The following is a 25,861-nucleotide window of genomic DNA, read 5'->3' on the forward strand; positions in this document are numbered from 1 at the left end:
TTTCCTGACTGAAACCATATCAAAATAAAATTACCAAAAAAGAAAAAGAAACCTATGATGATTCTGAGAGAAACGTGGTGACTTCCAAAAAACCATAACCTCAAGGTAGAAAGTAAAGAGGTAGCTACAAGGAGAGGCAGTCTGTGACCTAAGAGCAGTTTATAAGAAGGCAGAAGTTAAGATCTAGCAAGCAAGTCAGTAGTTTCTGATCACAACTACCTGAAGGATACAGCAAAAAAGACGTCTCTGAAAGCAATTCAATTCAGATAATGACTGCTCAAATACGTAATACGTAATTCAAAGGGTTAAAATATACTATGAAATGTAGACTGATTACAAGAGAATAAAAAAAGTTGAATGAAAAACCTGGGATTTTGCATGATTCCTGTGTCTGTATTATGAAATAACTACCACCCAGGCTTTGGGGTATTTAAAAAATTACAAAGAAAATTTGGACCCTTGATCACCCATGTCATTTTCTCCCCATAATATATGCCACTAGACTGCCAATTTAAAACTAGTGCTGGCATAAGCATTCTTGTGGATATGCCTGCTTTGAAGCAAATGACTAGCTTTCCTCGTATCTGATGAAAAGAATATTGCCTAGTTTTATGGTATGTATCCTTGTATACATAAACCCTGTATATAGAAACCAGCCGATAATCTTAGGGGAGGCTAAATCAAAGTCAGAGACTGTTATCACTGAAGGTGGATTTATCATAAGCCCTCAGAAATAATTCTAAAATATCTCTTTCATGGAACAAGGAAAAATAACGCTAATAAAATGTCTGGGAACACGTTAGATTAGATTTAAACTGAAATTATGATGTTTCCTAAAACAATCAGCTTTCCCAATTCTTATTTTTATTATAAAAACTGATATGCCATGCTATGCATTTGAATAATGAATTTAAGTTTCATGATACTTTCATATTTTTTGGACTTGTTTTTGAAAGCAAATGACATATCCTTCTAAATAAAATTACAACTGAATTGGAAGAAAAGCTGCAGTGAGATGTTTTTATTATTTGAAATTTGATTTAATAACTTTCAGTCCACAGAGACTTCTGGGGTCCATATGACTTGACTGCACCTACACAGACAAGAGTTTCCTTCACCATTAACCTTGGCGTCCTTGATGTTTGTGGAGCTGCAATACCTTATGTATGACTCTGAGATCTTCAACTAGCTGTACTAACTTACATAGATTTATTATTTAAATAAACAGCAATATTTTGTTTTAAAAACTCAAATATAGCCACTTTTTTTTTTCAGATAGCTTAAAACATTCTGGGTAATTGTAGATGATTTGGTCTTCCACTAATTATATGATCTTAGGCAAGTAACTTAATGCCTCTGTGCCCCCACCAGAGCTAAGTACAGAGATCAGTGTTTCCCAAATTTCCGTCATTTATATTCCACCTTCAAGTTACCTACCACATCTGAGAACCATGTGAAATATCTAATTAAGGTATTAAATAATATTCTTTAAAAATGTTGGGGGATTAAATAAGGAGTTTGGCATGAATATATACACATTACTATATGTAAGTTAGATAACAAACAAGAACCTACTATAAAGCACAGGGAACTCTACTCAACATTCTGTGATAACCTATCTGAGAAAAGAATCTAAAAACAATGAATATATGTATAACTGAAACACTTTGCTGTATACCTGAAACTAACACAACATTGTAAATCAACTCTACTCCAATAAAGCATCTTCCCAGGTGGCACAGTGTTCAGGAATCTGACTGTCAACACAGTAAACACAGGTTTGATCCCTGGGTCGAGAAGATGCCCTGGAGCAGGAAATGGCAACCTACTCTAGTATTCTTGCCTGGAGAATCCCATGGACAGAGGAGCCTGGCAGGCTACAGTCTATAGGGTCGCAAAGAGTCAAACATGACTGACTGACTATGTGTGTGCGCACACACACTCCAATAAAATTAAAAATTTAAAAAAAGTTAGCTTTATCCTAAGCAGTAGCCCTGAGACTACAAATCTGAAGAGATCATTATCTTTTCTATTGACATTAATATTATTAAAATAAAACCCACAATTCATGTACCACCTATAATCATTTCACATTTTAGTACACACATTGCTAAGACTATGATCACATCTAACATACAATGACAGCTAAAACTTAAAGCCTGTTTCATTATTAATGCTTTCACAGTATACCTGCTTTATGTTCTGTCCTTTTATGGTACACATGGTATATTACTATGAAACACAGCACTTAGCTAATCCCTCTCATAAACTTCTTCAAAATATACACAATAGTGGAAATGCATTTAATTTCCTACAAATCTAACAGGAAGGCATATGTCAACAAAGAAATAATTTCCTAAGGCAGGTGAATTTCTACCTGAATTCTCAATTGCTTTATGCCGCTTATTCGGAAGGGCCACAGATACATCCTCATAATCAGGGTCAGTTTCTTTGATTGTTCGCTTGATGCCAGACATGATGACATTCGTTCTTCACTGTGAAGCAATAATACATTAATTAATAACACTGCTTGGTCTCAACACCTATACGTGTACACACATACAAAGGGAATAAATATTATATAATACAGAAGCTTATAAGTCTATGTAAATACACACACATCCTTTTTAAAATCAAAGGCATAACTAACTTCAAAAGTTCACTGAAAAAAAAAATCATCATCATCTGTTATAAAACATGGATTTCCCTATCAAGAGAAAATACTTTAACAAGGCAACACATCATTTAGACTTTCCAAAAGAAGCCTAGCTTTCACAGAATGGCCTTCATAAGGAAAAGGAAAGAAACCAGATTTTCATGAAAACATGGTAAGCCCACACAGTATCCTGAAATCCACAGTACATCAAGTGTATTACAGAATATGTGCAATGTGTCTCAGTAAATAATTTATTGTACAAATCCTTTCTCTGGTACTTACACAGTACAGGCTATATAATAGGTACTTAATAAATACTACTGTTACCAATTATTATTATTCATAACAAACTGTATAGACATATTAAACTAACAAGCTTGCAATACAGTAAACAAGTCCTAGGTATACAAGTCTTTGAATAAAACGATCCCGTAAGTCTTTAAATCTGCACTGTCCCAATACATGAGCCACTAGTCATATGCAGCTCCTTAAAGTTCAGTTCAGTTCAGTTGCTCAGTCGTGTCCGACTGACTCTCTGCGACCCCATGAATCGCAGCACGCCAGGCCTCCCTGTCCATCACTAACTCCCGGAGTTCACTCAAACTCGCATCCATCGAGTCAGTGATGCCATCCAGCCATCTCATCCTCTGTTGCCCCCTTCTCCTCCTGCCCCCAATCCCTCCCAGCATCAGAGTCTTTTCCAATGAGTCAACTCTTCGCATGAGGTGCCCAAAGTACTGGAGTTTCAGCTTAATCCAAATTAAATAAAATTTAAAATTCAGTTCCTTTTCGTACATCTCAGAACACTGTTGTTGTTCAGCCACCCAGTCATATCCGACTCTTTGAAACCCGATGGACTGCAGCACATCAGGCCTCTCTGTCCCTCACCATCTCCCAAAGTTTGCCCAAGTTCATGTTTACTCCATCAGCGATGTTGTCCAGCCATCTCATCCTCTTGATGCCCTCTTCTTTTGCCCTCAATCTTTCCCAGCATCAGGGACTTTTCCAATGAGTCAGTTGTTTGCATCAGATGACCAAAATACAGGAGCTTCAATATCAGTCCTTCCAGTGAATATTCAGGGTTGATCTCCCTTAAGATTGACTGATTTGATCCCCTTGCTGTCCAAGAGACTTTCAGGAGTCTTCTCCAGCACCACAGCTCGAAGGCATCAATTCTCTGGCATTCTGGCTTCTTTACAGTCCAGCTCTCACAACGGTACATGACCACTGGGAAGACCATAGCCTTGGCTATACAGACCTTTGTCGGAAGAGTAATGTCTCTGCTTTTCAACACACTGCCTAGGTTTGTCATCATTTTTCTGCCAAGAAGCAATCGTCTTCTGATTTCATGGCCGCAGTCCCTGTCCAGTGATTCTGGAGCCCAAGAAGAGGAAATTTGTCACTATTTCCACATTTTCCCCTTCTATTTGCATTGCAGTAATGGGGCCAGATGCCATGATCTTAGTTTTTTCAATATTTAGTCTTAAGCCAGCACTTTCACTCTCCCCCTTTACCCTCGTCAAGAGGCTCTTTAGTTCCTCTTTGCTTTCTGCCATGAGAGGGGTATCATCTGCACAGCTGAGTTTATGTTTCTCCTGCCTATCTTGATTCCAGCTTGTAACTCATCCAACCCAGCATTTCTCATGATGTGCTCAGTGTATAGGTTAAACAAACAGGGTGACAGCAGACAGCCCTGTTGTACTCCTTTCTTGATCTTGTTCCATACAGGGTTCCATCTGTTGCTTCTTGATTCACATATAGGTTTCTCAGGAGACAGGTTAGATGGTCAGGTATTCCCATCTCTCTAAGAGCTTTCCACAGTTTGTCATGATCCACACAGTCAAAGGCTTCTGCATAGTCGATGAAACAGAGATAGATGTTTTTCTGAAATTCCCTTGCTTTCTCTACAATACAACGAATGTTGGCGATTTGATCTCTAGTTCCTCTTCCTTTTCTAAACCCAGCTTGGACATCTGAAAGTTTTGGGTTCACATAATGCTGAAGCCTAGCATGCAAGACTTTAAGCATGATTTTATTAGCATGGGAGATAAATGAGACTGTCCAACGGTTAGCACATTCTTTGATACTACCCTTCTTGGGAACTGGGATGAGGACCTTTTCCAGTCCTGTGGCCACTCCTGGGTCTTCCAGATTTGCTGACATAACAAATGCAAAACTTTGATGGCCACATTCAAGTGCTCAATAGCCGTAAGTGGTTAGTAGCTACTAAACTGGACAACCGAGATGCAGAACATTTTATCACTTCAGGAAGTTCCCTCTGACACGCCTCCTTTCAGTGTGTTTCATTTATAATATTTCATGAGCCAGTTTAGGAAATGCTGTCCAGATCACCACTGTCCAAAAGACACATAATGTGAGCCACAAACAGAATTAAAATTTTTCTAGTGCCACATTTTAAAAAGGAAAAAGAAATTAATTTTAATAATATATTTCATTTAACTAATGTACCTAAAATATTATCATTCTAATAATATAATCAATATAAACAAATTATCAGTAAGATATCTTATGTTCTTATCTTTGCACTAAGACTTTTACACTTAGAGCACACCTCAATTTGAAGTAGTCAAATTACAAAGGCTGAATAAGCACTGCATATGGCTGGTGTTTCCCTTACTGGGCAGTGAGTCTACTGACATACAGCTAAGAAAAAAGGTCCAGGGAGGTTAGAGGAGATGCCCCTTAGAGGATTAATCTATGACACAGAAAAGCCAAGAAGAGCTCCCTGATTTCCAAACCTCTCCTTTACTACTGATGGAGATTATTTATCTAACCAAAGACAAAAATATACAATATGAATTTACTAAAGCAATACAAAGTTTTAAAATAAAATTAATGAAAATAAAACATTAACTTGAAAATATTTATTTTATCCACTCAGAGTTCAAAAGGAACAATTTAAAAGCCTCTCAGCTCTCAGTCCAGTTCTTTCACTCATCTCAGAGGTACAAGTGGGAGAAGCTGGGAGACTCATTATCTAATTTTACAAATATAGGTAAATCATGGATCTAGGAAAACATTTTTCCTATCATTGTTATCTTTAAAACAGCCCTAAGCCTAAAAAGACCCTGATGCTGGGAAAGATTGAGGGCAGGAGGAGAAGGGGACGACAGAGGATGAGATGGTTGCATGGCATCACCGACTCAATGGACATGAATTTGGGTAAACTCCAGGGGCTGGTGATGGACAGGGAGGCTTGGTGTGCTGTGGTTCATGGGGTCGCAAAGAGTCGGACATGACTGAGCAACTGAACTGAACTGAAGCCTTAAAATGTCCTACAGCATTTATAAAAATCCCCCAACATTTATAAACATTCTAAATCAAGCCCTTTAATATTCGTTCACAATCATCACCTACCAGCTCTAATTTAGAATACAGGTGAGTATTTTTGAAGAGGTCCTGAATCCAACTATTATTTTCTATTTTTAAAGCTTATAAAAAGTGAGAGTAAGGTATTATTCTTCTAGCCTTCTTCATTTGGCCTGCAAATAATTACAGAAACCCTGAAAAAATCTTGGGCAGTCACAAAAAGAATACTTTCTTAAAAATCAATAAACCCCATTCCTTTTCCTTGCATACAGAAAAACAACAATGAAAAAAACCTCCTACTCAAGATAAACCTGGAATCAGAGGGAGATACAGTCCATTTCCCGTCTGTTTTGAGCCATACCATTTCCTCAGTGACCAATTATCTTCTACAGTTTGTCAAGTTTTACTGGATTATCTATAAAGATGAGTGAGTCCAGCACCACCTTCACTCATTCATCCTGTGGATTTCATAATCTTCGTATTCTCCTCCCACACCTCATCTCCCCAGGTACCCTCTTGAGCAATGGTGGCTCCTCCCACAAAAGGCTGGGGATTCTTGAAGAACACAGTCTTTTGTTTTACTGTCACTTAAGGGACAAAGCAAAATGCTCTCTTGACTTCTGCTTCAAAACTGGGAGAATAGAAGGAAGAAAAGAGAAGAATATGGTGGTGGAGCAGAGGTGGGCTGAGTAAGGAAGAAACCAATGAGTGAACATATGCTGCCAAGGTAATTCATTTATCATGCAGCCACTATAATGAAGCTTTCCTGTTATCCCTGGGTGTAGATTTGAGTTCCTGACGAACATATTCAGGAAGATTTATGTCTTAATGAGCATTTTTAATAATTCAGATCTGCTTCTGTTCTAAAGAACAATATTAAAGGACACATATGGCACATTCAAGTATATGCTAGCTCAGGGTAGGCACATGTGCTAAGGCAGGCTCTCACCATGATGTAGTGAGTGGAATGTGTAACAAATGATCCATGTAACAGTAAGTTTTGGATTCATCTTGTTTAACCCTGAGATTTATGAAAAGGAAATATGAACAGCTGTTAGTGTCAGGCTCAAGTCTGAAACAGAATGTCCTATTAATCCTCTTAAGGTTTTGAATCAAATGAAATTGAAAAGAATACTGACATGTAAACTGTTCTTTTTTATTCAGTTACTGTTTATAATTTTTGAGAAAGGATTTTCTCCATTCCAAGAGACCAAATCCAAATTCAGAAAAGTATGTAATGCTGAATCCTCTAATTTAAATTTTTTGTCTCTCTGAAATAGCCTCTTTATAAAAAGTAAACACTATCAACTTAAACTTAAAAAATACACATTTCCCCACATTTCCATGTACAATGTAAGAAAGCAAAACTACCCTGTTATCACACCCATTCAAATAAGAAAAACAAGTCTGAGTTTTTGAAAAAGGTTAAAGACCAAAAATAAGACAAAATCTTTTAATGCTCTATACTTTGAAATAAATGCCAAAATAAAAATAAATTTTTAAAGAAAACTGTGTAATTTAAATACAAAAAATGATGTAATATAGAGTCACTAGAAATTCTTAGTAAAAGGTTCTCAAAGGCTTACTAAAAGTTCTCAAGCTAGACAAGATGTAGAATCTCTATAAAGAATCTAGTCCTGGAAACAAACCTGTCTTACAAATACCAAACAGTATAAGATATGGACTACTCTTTAAATTAAATCTGGTAAGGTTCTTCGAAACTTTGCTAAGTGAGGTACCTTATCAATATACAGTTCCATGATCTCATGGCATTTGAATCTCATCAGAATCACTGAGTTCTGTGCTTTCACTAAAGATGATTTTTCCTATCTGATTTAAGAGGGGGGACGAGAGTAGCAATACAATCATTTTCCATCTGCTTCCATACAATGTTCCTAACATGTTAATAATGATTTTGTAATTCTTCAGCCCTGTCCTTTTTATATTTTTCGTTTTAAAGTACCTTCTCCTTGGTAAATAAGACAACCAGTGCTCCTTTATTAAGCATTTGAATGAAAGAATCCATTCTCCCCTATTAACCAAACAAACATTTCAAAAATATCTACAAAAAAACAAAACAGGAGAATGGGTAGACAACTGTAGTATAACTAATGAACTCCTGATCCAACCGACAACAGGAATAAATCTCAAAATACTTATGGTAAGTAAAAGAAGCCAGACACAGAATTATTATATACACACACATGCAAACAAAAAGATAGTAGCCATGGCAAGATTAATAACAGAGAGAATAAATTAAGGCAAAAAACATTTAATACAGAAGAGTATGTTACTATTAAAAGACACAATCACAAAGATACATCAAACATCATGTCAAGACATACAAAACAAACCAGAAACACAAGAATTTAAGAAAATCACAATCATAAGAGAATCTGAACATGCCTCTCTCTAAATTTAGATTTAAAAAAAAAAGATAAAAATACAGATGACATACATAATGCAATTTACAAGTCAGACTTTCCAACTCTGAACCTGAAGGAATATTGCTTGAAATAGCTACAAAAATTCATTAAATTAAATATAAGTTATATGAAGAAACTGCAAAATTAGGAAATGTTATAAGCATATTCTCTGATTTCAATAAAATTAAACATGACAATAACAGAAACTCACTATGATATGAAAGAACGAAATAAGAATAACGAACTATTTTTAAATTATCAATGAAAAGAATATATCTAGACCTATAGTCAAAAGGCATCCTTGGAGGGAAAGGACAGTCCAATTTCATTTGTAAATATGCACAGATACAAAATGAAATCCAGCAGGATATTAAAAGAATAGTTCATCATGACTAGAAAGTTTTATTTCCAGCAATAAAGTATTGGGGAGATCCTGAAGCAAGGTGATTTCCACTACATATGTCTAACACTGGACCTTTAGGAATATTTAAATCAATTGACTTTCGGTAATCCAAATATATATCATCCATGTCATAAATTACATTTTGCAAACTAAAAATAGCCAGCTTAAGAGAAGATTTTGTTCTGATATTCACTTAAGGTGGTACTGACAAAAACTCAATTCTAGTTATTCTACACTAGGTTTTATACACAAAACCAAGTACACAGCAGTCTCCCCTTATCTGTGGGGGATACGTTTCAAGACCGCCAGTGAATGCCTAAAACAGGGTAGTACTGAACCCTGTTTTCTATTCATGTCTGCCACCCACAAATTTAATGTCTTTTCCATCTTTAACTCATCTGGTATGGGAAAAAAATTGGTCTTTTTTTTAGACCTATAACAGCCACAATGTTAACACTGGACCTGAATGGTGGGAAGCTGACAGAGGCTGGTTATTAGCACCAAAGTGACGTTAGCCACTCAGTTGATGTGGCCATCCCAATGTGACATGTAAACAGCTGAGCTAAAAAAAAAATTTTGTTATTTAAGCACTACATATTTCAGGCCCAAGATACCTACTTTCCTACTATAAACAAAACTGCTTAAGACACAGAAGTTGCTATATAAGGTCTGTCCCAGGATGCATTCATGACAGAACTCTGCCTCCAATCTTACAAAGTAACAAGAAAAAGAATCTAAGATCAAGGAGCTAGTCTAAATTATAGGTGCCCTGCTTCTATCCATTGTATTACTGCAACAACTGGAGAGCTGGCCTGAGGTAGGTTTTACTGTTCCTTTACCCCATCCCTTTAACATACTCCAGACTGAGCCATCTGGGATGTTTAGGAGTTTTGAGATACCTACAGCAAATTCTTCTTAAGTGGGCAGAAGGTAGGCCATATAACATCCCTGTAACTTCCTTAAAGCCACTTTTGGACAAAAATCATTGGAATTATCCAAAGTGGTGATTCTAACTCATATGACAATTTTGTTATTTTAGTAATGAAGCCATAAAAGTTTTCTTTCCAAGAGAAGCCAAAAAAAAAAAAAAAAAAAACCGGGGGGGGGGGGGTTGTAGATTTGTCTTTAGTCCCCGCTGGAAAGGAAAGGAAGGAACTGGACCAGATCAAGACTGTGTCAAACTCCTGGACACAGTCACTGAGAATATGTAAATTAAGCCAAATCTTGCACACTTCACTAAACAGGGATTTTTCACTAGAGCTTTCAAACTGACAATAAATCCTATGGGGATAAGTCTCATGCCTTTCTACCGGGTGCTGAGATGCTAGAAAGAAAACTAGTACCTTAAAACCTAAGACGTTTTTAAAAAATTGGTTTTTCTTTGGATAAACACTGCCTAAATCTAGAAAATCTACCTATTTACAAAAATCTACCTATTCATTTTATGGAATTAGATATAGCAATAGTTGCACCATTTTGTAGGTATACTAAAAAAAATACACTTACACTTTAAAAGAGTGAATTTTATGGTATGTGAATTAGATCTCAAGAAAGCTATTACAAAAAAATAACAATGACAAACTTATGATTTATTAACCTTAAACAGAAACCAATTTACAGATTATCCTCCCCCAAATATGCATGTATGTGCTATGATGTGTGCCCATTCAGGAAAGCAGGACAGTCAGCTGGGGACTCAACATTAACAAGACCAGGGGCACGGACTGTTAACACTTTAAAATTTAATTTTTTCATCGAATAGTTCAGATATTCAAAAAAGTATAAAGTGACCAATGAGAGGGACACAAAGAGGTTCAAAGGATTAGTGATCTCCTATTTCTTAAGCTGGGTTGTAGCTAAGTATGTATTTTGATACCTTATTGTCTTCTTTAAAACATACCTTCCCGTGGTGGATTCATGTCAATGTATGGCAAAACCAATACAGTATTGTAAAGTAAAATAAAGTAAAAATAAAAATTAAATAATAATAATAATAATAAATAAAAAATAAAATAAAATAAAACATACCTTCTTATTATATGTGCTCTTTAGCATATATATATGATGTATTTCACAATTTTCAAAAATAAGTTTAAAAATAAATTATGTACATATTATGGAATAAAAAGCAGAGACATTACTTTGGCAACAAAGGTCTGTCTAGTCAAGGCTATGGTTTTTCCAGTGGTCATGTATTGATGTAAGGGTTGGACTAGAAAGAAAGCTGAGCACCGAAGAATTGATGCTTTTGAACTGTGGTGTTGGAGAAGACTCTTGAGAGTCCCTTGGACTGCAAGGAGATCCAACCAGTCCATTCTGAAGGAGATCAGTCCTGGGTGTTCATTGGAAGGACTGATGCTAAAGCTGAAACTCCAATATTTTGGCCACCTCATGCAAAGAGTTGACTCATTGGAAAAGACCCTGATGCTGGGAGGGATTGGGGGCAGGAGGAGAAGGGGACGACAGAGGATGAGATGGCTGGATGGCATCACTGACTCGATGGACGTGAGTTTGAGTGAACTCCAGGAGTGGGTGATGGACAGGGAGGCCTGGTGTGCTGCAGTTCATAGGGTCACAAAGAGTCGGACACGACTGAGCAACGGAATTGAACTGAACTGATGGGATAAATCAGTTGCACTGTAATGTGACATATGCATTCCTAAAAATCATCACACAATAAAATTGCATAATGAAAACCATAAGGCTTATGGGGAAAATGGGTTTGGGCACAACACTCAAAAATTTTAGTAGTGACATTTAATTTAAAAAAGATAATCAAAAAGGGAATCTAATAAAAATGGCAGCAGAGTTTTACACATTAAATGGGTTAAGAAATACATATCTGCTACAATAAATATTAAGAAGAGCTAGCAAGAATACACTGAAGAACTGTACAAAAAAGATCTTCACGACCCAGATAATCATGATGGTGTGATCACCCATCTAGAGCCAGACATCCTGGAATGTGAAGTCAAGTGGGCCTTAGGAAGCATCACTACAAACAAAGCTAGTGGAGGTGATGGAATTCCAGTTGAGCTATTCCAAATCCTGAAAGATGATGCTGTGAAAATGCTGCATTCAATATGCCAGCAAATTTGGAAAACTCAGCAATGGCCACAGGACTGGAAAAGGTCAGTTTTCTTTTCAATCCCAAAGAAAGGCAATGCAAAACAGTGCGCAAACTATTGCACAATTGCACTCATCTCATACGCTAGTAAAGTAATGCTCAAAATTCTCCAAGCCAGGCTTCAGCAATACGTGAACCGTGAACTTCCAGATGTTCAAGCTGGTTTTAAAAAAGGCAGAGGAACCAGAGATCAAATTGCCAACATCCGCTGGATCATGGAAAAAGCAAGAGTTCCAGAAAAACATCTACTGACTATGCCAAAGCCTTTGACTGTGTGGATCACAATAAGCTGTGGAAAATTCTGAGATGGGAATACCAGACCACCTGACCTGCCTCTTGAGAAATCTGTATGCAGGTCAGGAAGCAACAGTTAGAACTGGACATGGAACAACAGACTGGTTCCAAATAGGAAAAGTAGTACGTCAAGGCTGTATATTGTCACCCTGCTTATTTAACTTCTATGCAGAGTACATCATGAGAAACGCTGGGCTAGAAGAAGCACAAGCTGGAATCAAGACTGCCGGGAGAAATATCGATAACCTCAGATATGCAGATGATACCATCCTTATGGCAGAAAGTGAAAAGGAACTAAAAAGCCTCTTGATGAAAGTGAAAGAGGAGAGTGAAAAAGTTGGCTTAAAGCTCAACATTCAGAAAACGAACATCATGGCATCTGGTCCCATCACTTCATGGGAAATAGATGGGGAAACAGTGGCAGACTTTATTTTTTTGGGCTCCAAAATCACTGCAGATGGTGACTGCAGCCATGAAATTAAAAGACGCTTACTCCTTGGAAGAAAAGTTATGACCAACCTAGATAGCATATTCAAAAGCAGAGACATTACTTTGTCAACAAAGGTCCGTCTAGTCAAAGCTATGGTTTTTTCAGTGGTCATGTATGGATGTGAGGGTTGAACTATAAAGAAAGCTGAGCACCGAAGAAATGATGCTTTTGAACTGTGGTGTTGGAGAAGACTCTTAAGAGTCCCTTGGACTGCAAGGAGTTCCAACCAGTCTATTCTGAAGGAGATTAGCCCTGCGATCTCTTTGGAAGGAATGATGCTAAAGCTGAAACTCCAATACTTTGGCCACCTCATGCAAAGACCTGACTCATTGGAAAAGACCCTGATGCTGGGAGGGATTGGGGGCAGGAGGAGAAGGGGACGACAGAGGATGAGATGGCTGGATGGCATCACTGACTCGATGGACGTGAGTCTGAGTGAACTCTGGGAGTTGGTGATGGACAGGGAGGCCTGGCGTGCTGCGGATTCATGGGGTCGCAAAGAGTAGGACACGTCTGAGCGACTGAACTGACTGACTGAACTGACAATAAATACAGCACTTTACCTTGTGAAATTAAGTTTTACTTGTGGAAGTGAGCATTGAAAGGTTACAGCTTGTAAGTTACCATGAAGTGGTAGTAGGCTAATCTGAAATCAACAGAAAACTTTACTAACACCAGATGAGAACAGGTGTAGCTCCTAACACAGAAGTAAACTGAGGTTGCTGGAGGATACCTAATGGTGTGTACCTAGAAGGGGTCTGCATATTTCTGCTGTGGTTCAGTTCAGCAGGGTGCACTTTTTTGCATTTACCTAGCATTTCTTGCAGATGACACAAAAACGTAAAATGTGAAATCCACATTATACTCAAACAGTTCCCTAACATTATCAAATGCATTAAAACAAACTAATGTTTTCTTCTTTATTTTTTAACAAAATATTTATTTTTGGATGCACTGGGTCTTCGCTGCTGCTTTGTGTGGGCTTTCTCCAGTCACAGCAAGCGGGGCCTACTCTTCAGCGTGGTGCGTGGGCTTCTTCTCACTGTGGTGGCTCTCCTTGTCGCAGAGCGCAGGCACTGGAGTGCACAGGTTCCAGTGACTGCAGCTCCAGGGCTCAGCTGCTCTGTGGCATGTGGAATCATCCCAGACCAGGGACTGAACCCGTGTCCCTGGCACTGGCGCATTCTTATCCACTGCACCTCCAGGAAAGTCCAAATTTGTGTTTTCTTATAGCAAAACTCTTTTGCAATGTAGCCATTAAAATAAATGTGCTGATACGCAAATGCTTCTAAAATACATTGTAAAGTGAAAAAACCAAGGTGCAAATGGTTTGTATACTTCATTTCTATGTAAACTGGAATAAAGAGCAAAGCAATCCCCCCTACCCCCCACAAATGCTGGTAGATGCTGTGTAGATTTTTCTAGAAGAAAGGATAAAAAATGAATAACAATAGGTGCCTCTGGGTAGTCATTTTGCTTTTCATTTCACTCCTGACTACAATGTCTGAATTTTCTAACCATGTACATGCATTATTTAGGGAGAGGAAAATACCAAAAAGACTAAACTGGGAGATGGATTATGGGTGTCTTTATGCCTCTTTATGATTTTCTTGTTACTTCTCTGTGTGTTGAAAAGACAAAACTGCAGAGAATGTGAAATAGCTGGAACTCGCATTCATTGGTGGTGGGAAGGTAAAAACAGTAAAACTACTCTGGAAAACAGTTTGGCAGTTTATAGCTAAGTCGGTAAAGAACCTGCCTGCAATGCACGAGACCCAGGTTCAATTCCTGGGTTGGGAAGATCCCCTGGAGAAGGAAATGGCAACCTACTCCAGTATTCTTGCCTGAAGAATCCCAGGAAGAGGAGCCTGGCAGGCTATACAGTTCACGGGGTCACAAGAGTCAGACGCAACTGAGTGACTGAACCAGCACCACCACCTCCACGAGACCCAGCCATTCCACCCTATGTATTACCCAAGAGAAATTAAAGCTTATGTTCATACAAAAACAAATGTTCACAGCAATTTTGTCATAGCCAAAAACTAGAAACAACCCAAATGTCCATTAAAAGGTGAATGGATAAACAAACTGCAACACATCCATACACTATATTCATAAGTAAAAAAGAATTAACTGATACATGCATCACAACATGAATTAATCTCAAAACAATACGGAGAAAAGGAAGCCAGCTTAAGAAAAAAGAATATACTACAATGATAACATTTTTACAAAATGAGGAGTTGTCTATGACGACAGAAACCTGATCAGCGGTTGTCCTGGTATGAGGAAACAATGGGGAGGGGAGAAAGAAGGATCCTGAAGGGACAAGAGAAAAAACTGGGGGCCAATGCATATGTTTACTATCTTGACTGTGGTGATGTTTTCACAGATGCATAAACTTATCACAATTTACCATGTCATACAGTTTGTGTGTGTGCAGTTTGTGGTATGCCAACTGTCCCTCAATGAAGCTATTTAAACACACACAAATATTAAACAGAGACTGTCAAAAAATGTAAAAAGAATACACAGTGTGACCCTTCACACATTGTTGGTAGAAATGTAAAATAGCGCAGCTGCTGTGGAAAAGTTTGGCAGTTCCTCAAAAAGTTAAACACAGAATCACTATGTGACCTGGCAACTCCACACCTAGGTTTATCTTCAACAGAACTGAAAACCTATGTCCACACAAAAACTTGTATGTGTGTGAATGTTCACAACATTATTCATAACAGTGAAAAAAAATGGAAGCAACTCAAATGTCTATCCTTTGATGACTGGATAAACAAAATGTGGTAACAGTCATACAATGGATTTTTAAGCAATAAAAAAGGATGAAGTACTGACACATGCTACTACACAGATCAACTCTGAATATACCATGCTAATTAAATGAAAGAAGCCAAATACAAAAGGCCACATTTATTTGATTAATAAGGTTGGTGCAAAAGTAATTGTGGTTTTTCATTGTTGAATTTTACCATTTGATATTGGAATACATTCTTAAATAAATGCGGTTATGTTATACATCATTTTAATATGCATTTCTCACTTTGTTTTTTTTTGCTAATGTAATGATTTATTACTGTGTATTTTCTATTTATTTTAGACTATGGTAATGATGATAGACAAAAAGCAAATTCAAGTGATTTTCTTATTCGAGTTCAAAATAGGTCATAATGTAGTGCAGACAGCTCACAACATCAACAACACATTTGGTGCAGGAATTGCTAACAAATGTACAGTGCAGTGGTGATTCGAGAAGTTTTGCAAAGGAAATGAGACTTGAAGATTAGGAGTGTAGCGGCCAGCCATCAGAAGTTGACGACGACCAACTGAGAGCAATCAAAGCTGATCCTCTTACAACTACACAAGTTGTTGATAAAGAACTCAATCTCGACCATTCTACCGTCATTCAGCATTTAAAGCAAACTGGAAAGGTGAAAAAGCTTAGTAAGTGGGTGTCTCATGAGCTGACCAAAAATTTTAAAAAAAATTGATTTTGAAGTGTCATCTTCTCTTATTCTATGCAACAACAACAAACCATTTCTCAGTTGGCTTGTGATGTGTGACAAAAAATGAATTTTATACAACTGGCAATGACTAGTTCAGTGGCTGGACCAAGAAAAGCAGCTCCAAAGCCAAACTTGCACCAAAAAGAGGTCATGGTCACTGGCCATCTGATCCACTACAGCTTTCTGAATCTCAGTGAAACTATTACATCTGAGAAGTACGCTCAGCAAATCAATGAGATGCACCTGAAAACTGCAATCCCTGCAGCCAGCACTGGTCAACAAAAAGGGCCCAATTCTTTTCCAAGACAATGCCTGACCACCCATCGCATGACCAACTCTTCAAAAGTTGAACGAACTGAGCTATGAAGTTGTGCCTCATCTGCCATATTCACCTGACCTCTAACCAACCAACTACCACTTCTTCAAGCATCTTGACAAGTTTTTGCAGGGAAAATGCTTCCACAACCAGGAGGAGGCAAAAAACACTTTCCAAGAGTTCATCAAATCCCAAAGAACAGATTTTTTAATTAATTTATTCTAATTGGAGGCTAATTTTTTTTACAATATTGTGGTGGGTTTTGCCATACATTGACATGAATCAGTCATGGGTGTACATGAGTCCCCCAGTCCCGAACCCCCCTCCCACCTCCCTCCCCACCCTATCCCTCCGGGTTGTCCCAGTCCACCAGCTTTGAGTGCCCTGTTTCATGCATTGAATTTGGATTGGTCATCTTTTTCACATATGGTAATATATATGTTTCAATGCTATTCTCTCAAACTATCCCACCCTAGCCTTCTCCCACAGTCCAAAAGTCTGTTCCCAAAGAACAGATTTTTACACTACAGGAATAAGCCAACTTATTTCTCATTGGCAAAAATGTGTTGACTGTAATGGTTCCTATTTTGATTGATAAAGATGTGTTTGAGCCTTGATTCAAAATTCACAGTCCAAAAGTGCAATTATGTTTGCACCAATCTAATATTTCCAGGAAATACCCAGAAATAGGCAAATCCCTAGGCACAGAAAGTGGCTCCCAGGGAGGGAGGGGTGGAGGGAACTGGGACTGACTGCAAATAGGTATGGGGCTTCTTCCTGGAATCACGAAAATGTTATGGAATCAGATGGCAGTAATGGTTGCACAGGCCTGCCCAGGTGGCTCAGTAGTAAAGAAACTGCATGCAAATGTAGGAGATGCAAGTTCAATCCCTGGGTCAGGAAGATTCCCCAGGAGGAGGAAATGGCAACCCGCTCCAGTATTCTTGCCTGGAAAATCCCCTGGACAAAGGCCTGGCAAGCTATAGTCCATGGGGTCACAAAGAGTCAGATACGACTTAAGTCACTAAGCACATGTGAATGGTTGCATAACATTGTGAATACACTTTAAAAGACATTGAATTATACATTTTAAAGTGGTGGATTTTACATTACGTGAACTACATCTCAATAAAAAAGGATATACACTCTCCAATAAACTAAAAAGTAATTAAAAAACAAAATAGATAACAATCACCAATGCATGCACAATTATGTAAATAAAACATTACAAATAAAGTTTAAGCCCCTGCCTGCTCTGCATTCTGGTCACCATCAGCCTTCATTACCGCCACAAAACAGGTCTCTCCCTACACTTACCCCAAACTCACTCTTCAGATCAACAGAATAAACAATCCTTGGTTAGTAGAACTAGTTCTTCTACCTCTCCTTGTCTACAGTCATCAAAGTTCACATGCCTGAACTTCTCCTTATCACCTTCCAACAGGTTCATGTTTCATTCCTACCTTCTCTCCACTTACTGAAATGCTATTCATCCTTCCAAGAATGAAATTAAGTTCCAATTCATCTATGACATGCACTCCAGCCTTTAAGAAACTTTTTTTCCTAACTCCCATAGAACAGATACTATAGAAACAATCTGCTGCATAAGTCTTGTTTTCTATGAGGGAAAAGTGCACTGAACCTGATTCTCACACTCCATTCAACAGCAGTGTAGAAAACAGGCTGAAACGGGGGCACATTTAAAGGCAGAGAGGTTGGGGCCAATTTAAGGAGATGGAGGTGAAGAATTCTATCCTCTATGACTGAATGAAAAGAGAGAAGAGGATCAAGTATTTCTGAGAGTCTATCCTAAGGAAAGACTCTCAAGCCTGGTGACACACATACATGGGCTGTTCTTACAGATTTACAACTTAAAGTATTAAGTATTAGTTCTTCTCTATCTATATATTTTATAATTAAAAAAACTGGAAATAGTCCATAGCAAATTATAGTGTATTCACTGAATGAATATAAGGGAATTTTAATATGGGGGGATACGATCTTATATGTAGAAAGCCCTAAAGATTTACCAAAAAACTGTTACAATAAATGAACAGAAAAAAGCAAGATACCAAATCAACACATAAAAATCAGTCACATTTCTATACACAAATAATGAACAACTGAAAAGGAAATTACAATATATTTCCATTTATAAAAGCATCAAAAAGAATAAAATACTTAGAATTAACCAAGAAGGTAAACTTACACAATGAAAACTACAGAATATTGCTGAAAGAAATTAAAGACGACAAATAAATGGTAACACACTTCATTTTCATGGATTGGAAGACTTAATATTGTTAGTCAATACCAACCAAAGCCATCTACAAATTCAATGCAATCCCTATCAAAATTTCAAAAACACTTTTTGCAGAAACAGAAAAACTCAACACTAAAATTTATATGTAATCTCAAGGGCCCCTAAATAATCAAAACAATTTTGAAAAAGAACAAAACCGGAGGACTCATATCTCGTGATTCCAAAACTCAGTAGAAGCCACAGTGTGGTACTCAAAACAATATGGTATTGGCATAAAAACATATATATAGACAGATGGAATAAAATAGAGAGCCCAGAATAAACTCTTGCATATATGGTCAAATGATTTCTGACTCGGGTGCCAAGACCATTCAGTTGGGGGAAAAAGGCTTTTCAACAAATATTGCTAGGAAAACTGGACATTTATATGCAAAAAAAAAAAAAGAAAGTTGGACCCTTTACTAATGCCTAAATTAACAAAAATTAACTTGAAATGAATCAAAGACCTAAATACAAAGCTTGATTTAAAATGGATAAAAGAATTTGAATTGACATTTCTGCAAAGATATACAAATGGCCAATAAGCACATGAAAAGATACTCAACATCACTAATGTCAAGGAAGTGCAAATCAAAAACACAGAGATTATCATCTAACACCATTAGGATGGCTACTATCAAAAATAAATAAACAGAAAAAAAATCCACCAGAAAAGTGTTGGCCAGAATGTGAAGAAATTGGAAACCTTGTGCACTGCTGGTGGGAAAACAAAATGGTGTGGCTACTATGGAAAACAGTGAGGAGGTTCTTCAAAAAATTAAAAACAGAATTACTGTATGATCCAGCAATTCCACTTCTAAGTAAATAGCCCATAAAACTGAAAGCAGGGACTCAAACAAGTATCTATGTACCCATGTTCCTAGGAGCATTATTCACAAGAGCCAAAAGCTGGAAACAACTTAAGTGTTCATTAACAGATGAATAGATAAATAAAATGTGGTATATACAGACATACAGATGGCTCCTTCATACAGATGGCTCCTTCATGGATCACAGCCTTGTCATGACAAAGGGGAAAGGTCAATCTTCATTCCAATCCCAAAGAAGGGCAATGCCAAAGAATGTTCAAACTACCTCACAACTGTGCTCATTTCACACGCTAGCAAGGTAATGCTCAAAATCCTTCAGGCAAGGCTTCAACAATATGTGAACTGAGAACTTCCAGATGTACAAGCTGGATTTGGAAAAGGCAGAGGAACCAGAGATCAAATTGCCAACATTCCATTGGATCATGGAGAAAGCAAGGGAGTTCCAGAAAAACATTTACTTCTGCTTCATCAACTAAACGAAAGTCTTTGTGTGGCTCACAACAAACTGGAAAATTCTTGAAGAGATAGGAGTACCAGACCACCCTACCTGTCTCCTGAGAAACCTGTGTGCAGGTCAAGAAGTAAAAGTTAGGACTGGACATAGAACAATGGACGGGTTCAAAATTAGGAAACTAAGTACAACAAGGCTGTATTTTGTCACCCTGCTTATTTAACTTATAGGCCAAGTACATCATGTGAAATGCCAGGCTGGATAAATCACGAGCAGGAATAATCAAGATTATTAGAAGAAATATCAACAACCTCAGATATGCAGATGACACCACTCTACTGGTATGGAACTAATGAAGAGGAACTGAAGAGCCTCTAGATAAGGGTAAAAAAGAAGTGAAAAAGCTGGCTTGAAACTCAACATTCAAAAAACTAAGAATCCAGTCCCGTCACTTCCTTGCAAACAGAAGGGGGTAAAGAGTGGAAGCAGTGACACACTTTATTTTCTTGGGTTCCAAAATCACTGCGGATGGCAACTGCAGCCATGAAATGAAAAGACGCCTGCTCCTTGGAAGGAAAGCTCTGACAAACCTAGACAGCATGTTAAAAAGCAGAGACATCACTTTGCCGATAAAGGTCCATATAGTTAAAGCTATCGTTTTTCCAGCAGTCATGTATGGATGTGAGAGTTCGATCATAAAGAAGGCTGAGCGCCAAAGAACTGATACTTTTGAACTGTGGTGCTAGAGAAGACTCTTTAAAAAGTCCCTTGGACTCTAAGGAAATCAAACCAGTCAATCCTAAAGGAAATCAATCCTGAATATTCACTGGAAGAACTGATGCTGAAGCTCTAATACTTTGGCCGCCTAATGGGAAGAGCCAACTCATTAGAAAAGACCCAGATGCTGGGAAAGACTGAAGGAGAAAGAAGGGGGTGGCAGAAGATGAGATAATCAGATAGTATCAAGGACTCAACTGACAAGAATTTCAGCAAACTCTAGGAGATAGTCAGGGGGCTTCCCAGGTGGCACAGTGGTAAAGAATCCACCTACCAATACAGGAGACGCAAGAGAGAGGGTTTGATCCCTGGGTCAGAAAGATTCCCTAGAGTAGGAAATGGCAACCTACTGCAGTATTCTTGCTGGGATAATCCCATGGACACAGGAGCCTGTCAGGCTACAGTTCGTGGGGTCTCAGAGTCAGACACGACTGAGCAACTGAACAATAAGAAAAAATATACAGATACTGGAATATTATCTAGCCTTAAAAAGGAATGAAATCCAGACATAAGCTACAACATGGACGAACCTTCAGGACATTATGCGAAGTAAAATAAACCTGTCACAAAAAGACAAATACTGTTTGATTCCACTTATATGAGATATTTAGAGTAGTCAATAACACAGAGACAGAAAGCTGAATGGCCGTAGGCTGGGGGTAAGGGGGAAATGAGAAGTTATTGTTTAGTGGGTACAGTTTCAGTTTTACAAGATGAAAAGAGCTGTGGAGATCGATGGTGGTAATGGCTGCACAATGGTATGAATGTATTTGACACCAGTGAGAAATGGTTATGGTGGTAAATTTTATGTTATGTGTATTTTACTACAATTTTAAAACTGTATATGTAAAAGTTAAATGGTCAAGTATGGTTTTTCCATTATTAACTATGTTCTTCCTGATGGAGTACAGATAATAAACTCATTTATTCTGGGGGAGGACACATTAGGGGGACAATTCTGTAAGCTCTCCATCGGGCTACATATTTTTAGAATCTAGAGAGCTCCTGATAATTAGAAAATCAATTAGAAAGTGACAAGCACAAATAAAAAGATGCACAGAGGAAAAAAAAAGGAAAAAGATGCACAGAGGACAGGAACAGAAATTCACAAACGGCCAATAAAAGTGAAAAATGTTCAAACATACCAGTATAAAGGAATGAAACATGAAACAAAACACCATTTTCAACTATCAAATTTAGTTTGGGGAGAAATGAAAATAAGGTATGTTGAACAAGGGACACTTACTCCTAATTCACACTCATTGTCTTCTCTTCCTCACTCCCATTCAGTTACTTCCATATGTTTCCACCTCCAACTTCCAGTCTGGTTAGTAACGCCAATGACCAAACTAATAACCTCTGTGTTGCCAAATCCAAGTGAGCACCTCATTAAACATCTCAGAAGCACTGAGGAGCCAAGACTCCGTGGACCAGAAACCTATTTCTCATGGCTCCCATGATACTAGTTTCCTGCTTTTTCTCCTACCTCACTGGCTGTTCCTTCCGTCCTGTGCTCAATCTTCTTCCTCTATAAGATCTTCAAGCATTAGAATGCCTGAGTCTCACTCTATTATTCACTTTTCTATATAGTGTTTACCTAAGTGCTCTCAGTTCAGTTGCTCTGTCGTATCTGACTCTTTGCGACCCGATGGACTGCAGCACGCCAGGCCTCCCTGTCCTTCACCAACTCTCGGAGTTTACTCAAACTCATGTCCAGCGAGTCGGTGATGCCATTCAACCGTCTCATCCTGTTGTCCCCTTCTCCTCCCGCCTTCAATCTTTCCCACCATCAGGGTCTTTTCAAATGAGTCAGTTCTTCGCATCAGGTGGCCAAAGTAATGGAGTTTCGGCTTCAACATCAATCCTTCAATGAACACTCAGGACTGATCTCCTTTAGGATGGACTGGATGGATCTCCTTGCAGTCCAAGGGACTCTCAAGAGTCTTCTCAAACACCACAGTTCAAAAGCATCAATTCTTCAGCACTCAGCTTTCTTGACAGTCCAACTCTCACAGAACTGCTGGAAAAACCATAGCCTTGACAGACGGACTTTGTTGGCAAAGTAGTCTCTGCTTTTTAATATGCTTTCTAGGTTGGTCATAATTTCCTTCCAAGGAGTAAGCATCTTTTAATTTCATGGCTGCAATCACCATCTGCAGGGATTCTGGAGCCCCCAAAAATAAAGTCTGCCACTGTTTCCCCATCTATTTGCCATGAAGTGCTCTCAGGTGGTCTCATAACTTTGAATATCATCTATATACTGAGTACTCTCAAATTTTTATCTCCAACTCTAGGCTCTGTTCTGGAAGCTCCAAACCTGTACATCCAACTGCCTCAATATACTGACTTCATATCTAAAATACATTTCAAATGTAATACACCCAAAACAGAATTCATGATTTCTTCCATCTCAAACTGCTCTCTTCCATTCTTCTCAGTGAACGCTGCCATCTACTCAAAGTTGCTCAAAACAAGTATCAAAAAGCAGAGTTCTCCCTTTCCCTCACCAATTCATTTCCAAGTCTTGTTCATTCTACCTCCAAAATAACTGTTAATCTTTCTACTCTCCTCCATCTCCAAACCATGGACCTAGTCCAAAGTACTGTAAACTACCCAACCTTCCAGCTTCCTCTCTTGCTCTCTTCCTCTGCACAGCAGTCAGATTATGCTTTCCTTCTTAAAACCTTCAAAGAATTCTCATAAAAGTGAAATTCCTAAGAACAGCTTCACCTACTCCTATCTTTCAAAGAACATCCACAACCGAAAATATACTCAATGATAATAGCTCTACACAATAAAACTATGGTACCTTTCCTCATTTTTCTTTCCCGTATTTTTAAAATTTTTCTATGAATGCCTGCTCCTTGCTCATTAAGAAAGTAAATTATATTGCTGAATAGTACATAACATTACATTGCATTTTAACATGTAAACGAAAAAAGGGAATGCAAAATGGTAGTTAAAACTCAGTAACAGTTACAAGCTTAGAAGAAAATACAAGCAAACATCAAAATTCTAAGAATGAGAAGTCAGGGTTGTAGATTTACTGGTAGTATTTTCTTCCACTTTTTTTTTTTAACATAATTACACTCATTAAAAAAAAAAAGGTTATGAGATAAACCTGTCTTCTGCAATCTGGCCACAACCCACCAAACCAGCCTTTCTTTTCCCAAGTACTCATTTTCCCAAGCTTTTCACTCCAACCCGGCGCTGTCTCACAGCTCTGATGCTTTAAAGCGGGCACCATCCCTGGAATATCCTCCACCTTTCTAAATCCTACTCATCCTTCACGGCGGAGAGGAACGATAGGGAAGGCGACAGGTTGAAGGGATTCTTGCTGATAAATTCACAACTTGCCGGTGCTGGGACCAAATTTTGTCTCCAATCCCACCGCAGGCCACCAGGTTTAACATCCTAAAAGCTCCCGCCACTGGGGCCCAGGGAACCCATATCCTCTCAGAAAGCGCGGTGCCCCTTAGAAAGAACACCCCTCACACCCAAATTCCGGGTTCCCGCTGCGGAGACTCCCCAGCCACACACACTCACCCTGGACCCAGTTTCCTCCTCCGGGCCTCTCGGCTCCACAGTCACTCGTCCCCTCCCTCCCCTCAGCCAGGGGGCCGGCGCCTCAGGCGGGGTGGGGGAGGGGCGCGCACGTGCCCGCGCCGCCCCCGCCCAGACAATGCCCGGGAGAGCGGAGCGCGCGCCCGGCGGTCCCATCTCGCTCCCGCCAACACTTACCCTCTTTCTGGGTCTCCGGCTGAAGCGCAGACACCGCCGGGTGCCGCGAGAGGGCACGGGGGAGGGGAGGAAGCGGGCCGAGCCCCACAGAGCCGCCCCACCACGAGGCCCCAGCGACCCCGGAGCCCGCGGAAGCACACGGCACGGCGGAGCCCGCCCGGCCCGTTTGGCCCGGACGTCAGCACCAGGGACGGGGCGGGGCGCGCGCCGCGGCGGCGGCGGCGACGCGCGAGGTTCCGGGGGCGGAGCTCGAGAGGTTGTGGGCGGGGGGACAGAGCTCGCAAGGTTGTGGGCGGAGCCGGGGCCGGGGCCGGGCCGGGGCTGAGACTGTGCCAGACTCTCACCGTGACCTGTACTGCCCTGCTGCCTGGGGAGAATGGGCGTCTATTCTGGTGAAGGCACCATCATACATAGTTTTCTCCTTAGAGGAAGGTAACAAGTTGCAGCCCCAAGAAAATATTCTGCCGGCATTTATGAAGCTTCCACAGCAAAGAAAACAGTAGCTATGATTTTCGTGTGTTTAATCATATACCAAGCTTTATACTAGGTGTTAGGGATACAAATAACTATAGTTATTACTAACCTGTTTTACAGATGCAGGAACGAAGGCTCAGAAAGGTTGGATCTTATCTAGGTCATGCAACTAGTGAGTAACAGTCCATCAGGTACTGTTTTCCACCTAAATATCTCTTGAGCTCAGCCTTCCTTTTCCTTCTCCCTGTGCCCCGGTACAGCAAATCCCACATCTATCTGCCCAAGTCTGCTATAGCCTCACATCTGGTCTCCAGGGATCTATTTCTGTCCCCCTTCAATCTGTTTTCTTCACTAGGTAAAGATTTACCATTGAAATGACCAAGGTTTAAAGGGTAAAATTTTACCCTTTACATTTTTTTTCACTTTACATACATGTTATCAATTTTTTGAATGTGTTTGATGTTTAGTAAAAACGTTTTAAAGGATTTACTCCTATATTGTCAATAGCAAGCCCAGTGCATTGCACATAGTATGCAGTCAAAATGTATTTGTTGAATAAATGAATAGTGGGGCCAGAAACTTACTCCAAAGCCCTGCATGATAAGGGAATACAGGGATTTATAAAATGTCATTGTTGGCCTCCTGATCTTAATGTCTATTTAGTTTAATGGCAGATTAAAAATATTTGTTCAAGACTTCTCTTGTGGCTAAGAGAAGTGGCTAAGA

The 25,861-nt window shown here is 39.1% G+C and overlaps 1 protein-coding gene across 5 annotated transcripts in view; it reads right to left on the minus strand.

Annotated features, from left to right (window-relative positions):
- The window catches only part of YEATS2 (YEATS domain containing 2), a 106,964-nt gene extending 82,117 nt beyond the window's left edge, over positions 1-24,847 (minus strand). For all 5 annotated transcript variants that reach the window (XR_001917993.1, XM_018047375.1, XM_018047382.1 and 2 more), the window contains exons 1-2: positions 24,662-24,847; positions 2,378-2,495 (exon numbers count right to left, since the gene is read on the minus strand). Coding sequence is in view for 4 of the 5 variants with exons in the window: in XM_018047375.1 (XP_017902864.1) it covers positions 2,378-2,477 (100 nt within the window). In the remaining variant the exon portion in view is untranslated. The remainder of the gene's footprint in view (positions 1-2,377; positions 2,496-24,661) is intronic.

This window comes from Capra hircus, chromosome 1 (genome assembly GCF_001704415.2).
Source record: "Capra hircus breed San Clemente chromosome 1, ASM170441v1, whole genome shotgun sequence".
Taxonomy (NCBI): Eukaryota; Metazoa; Chordata; class Mammalia; order Artiodactyla; family Bovidae; genus Capra; species Capra hircus.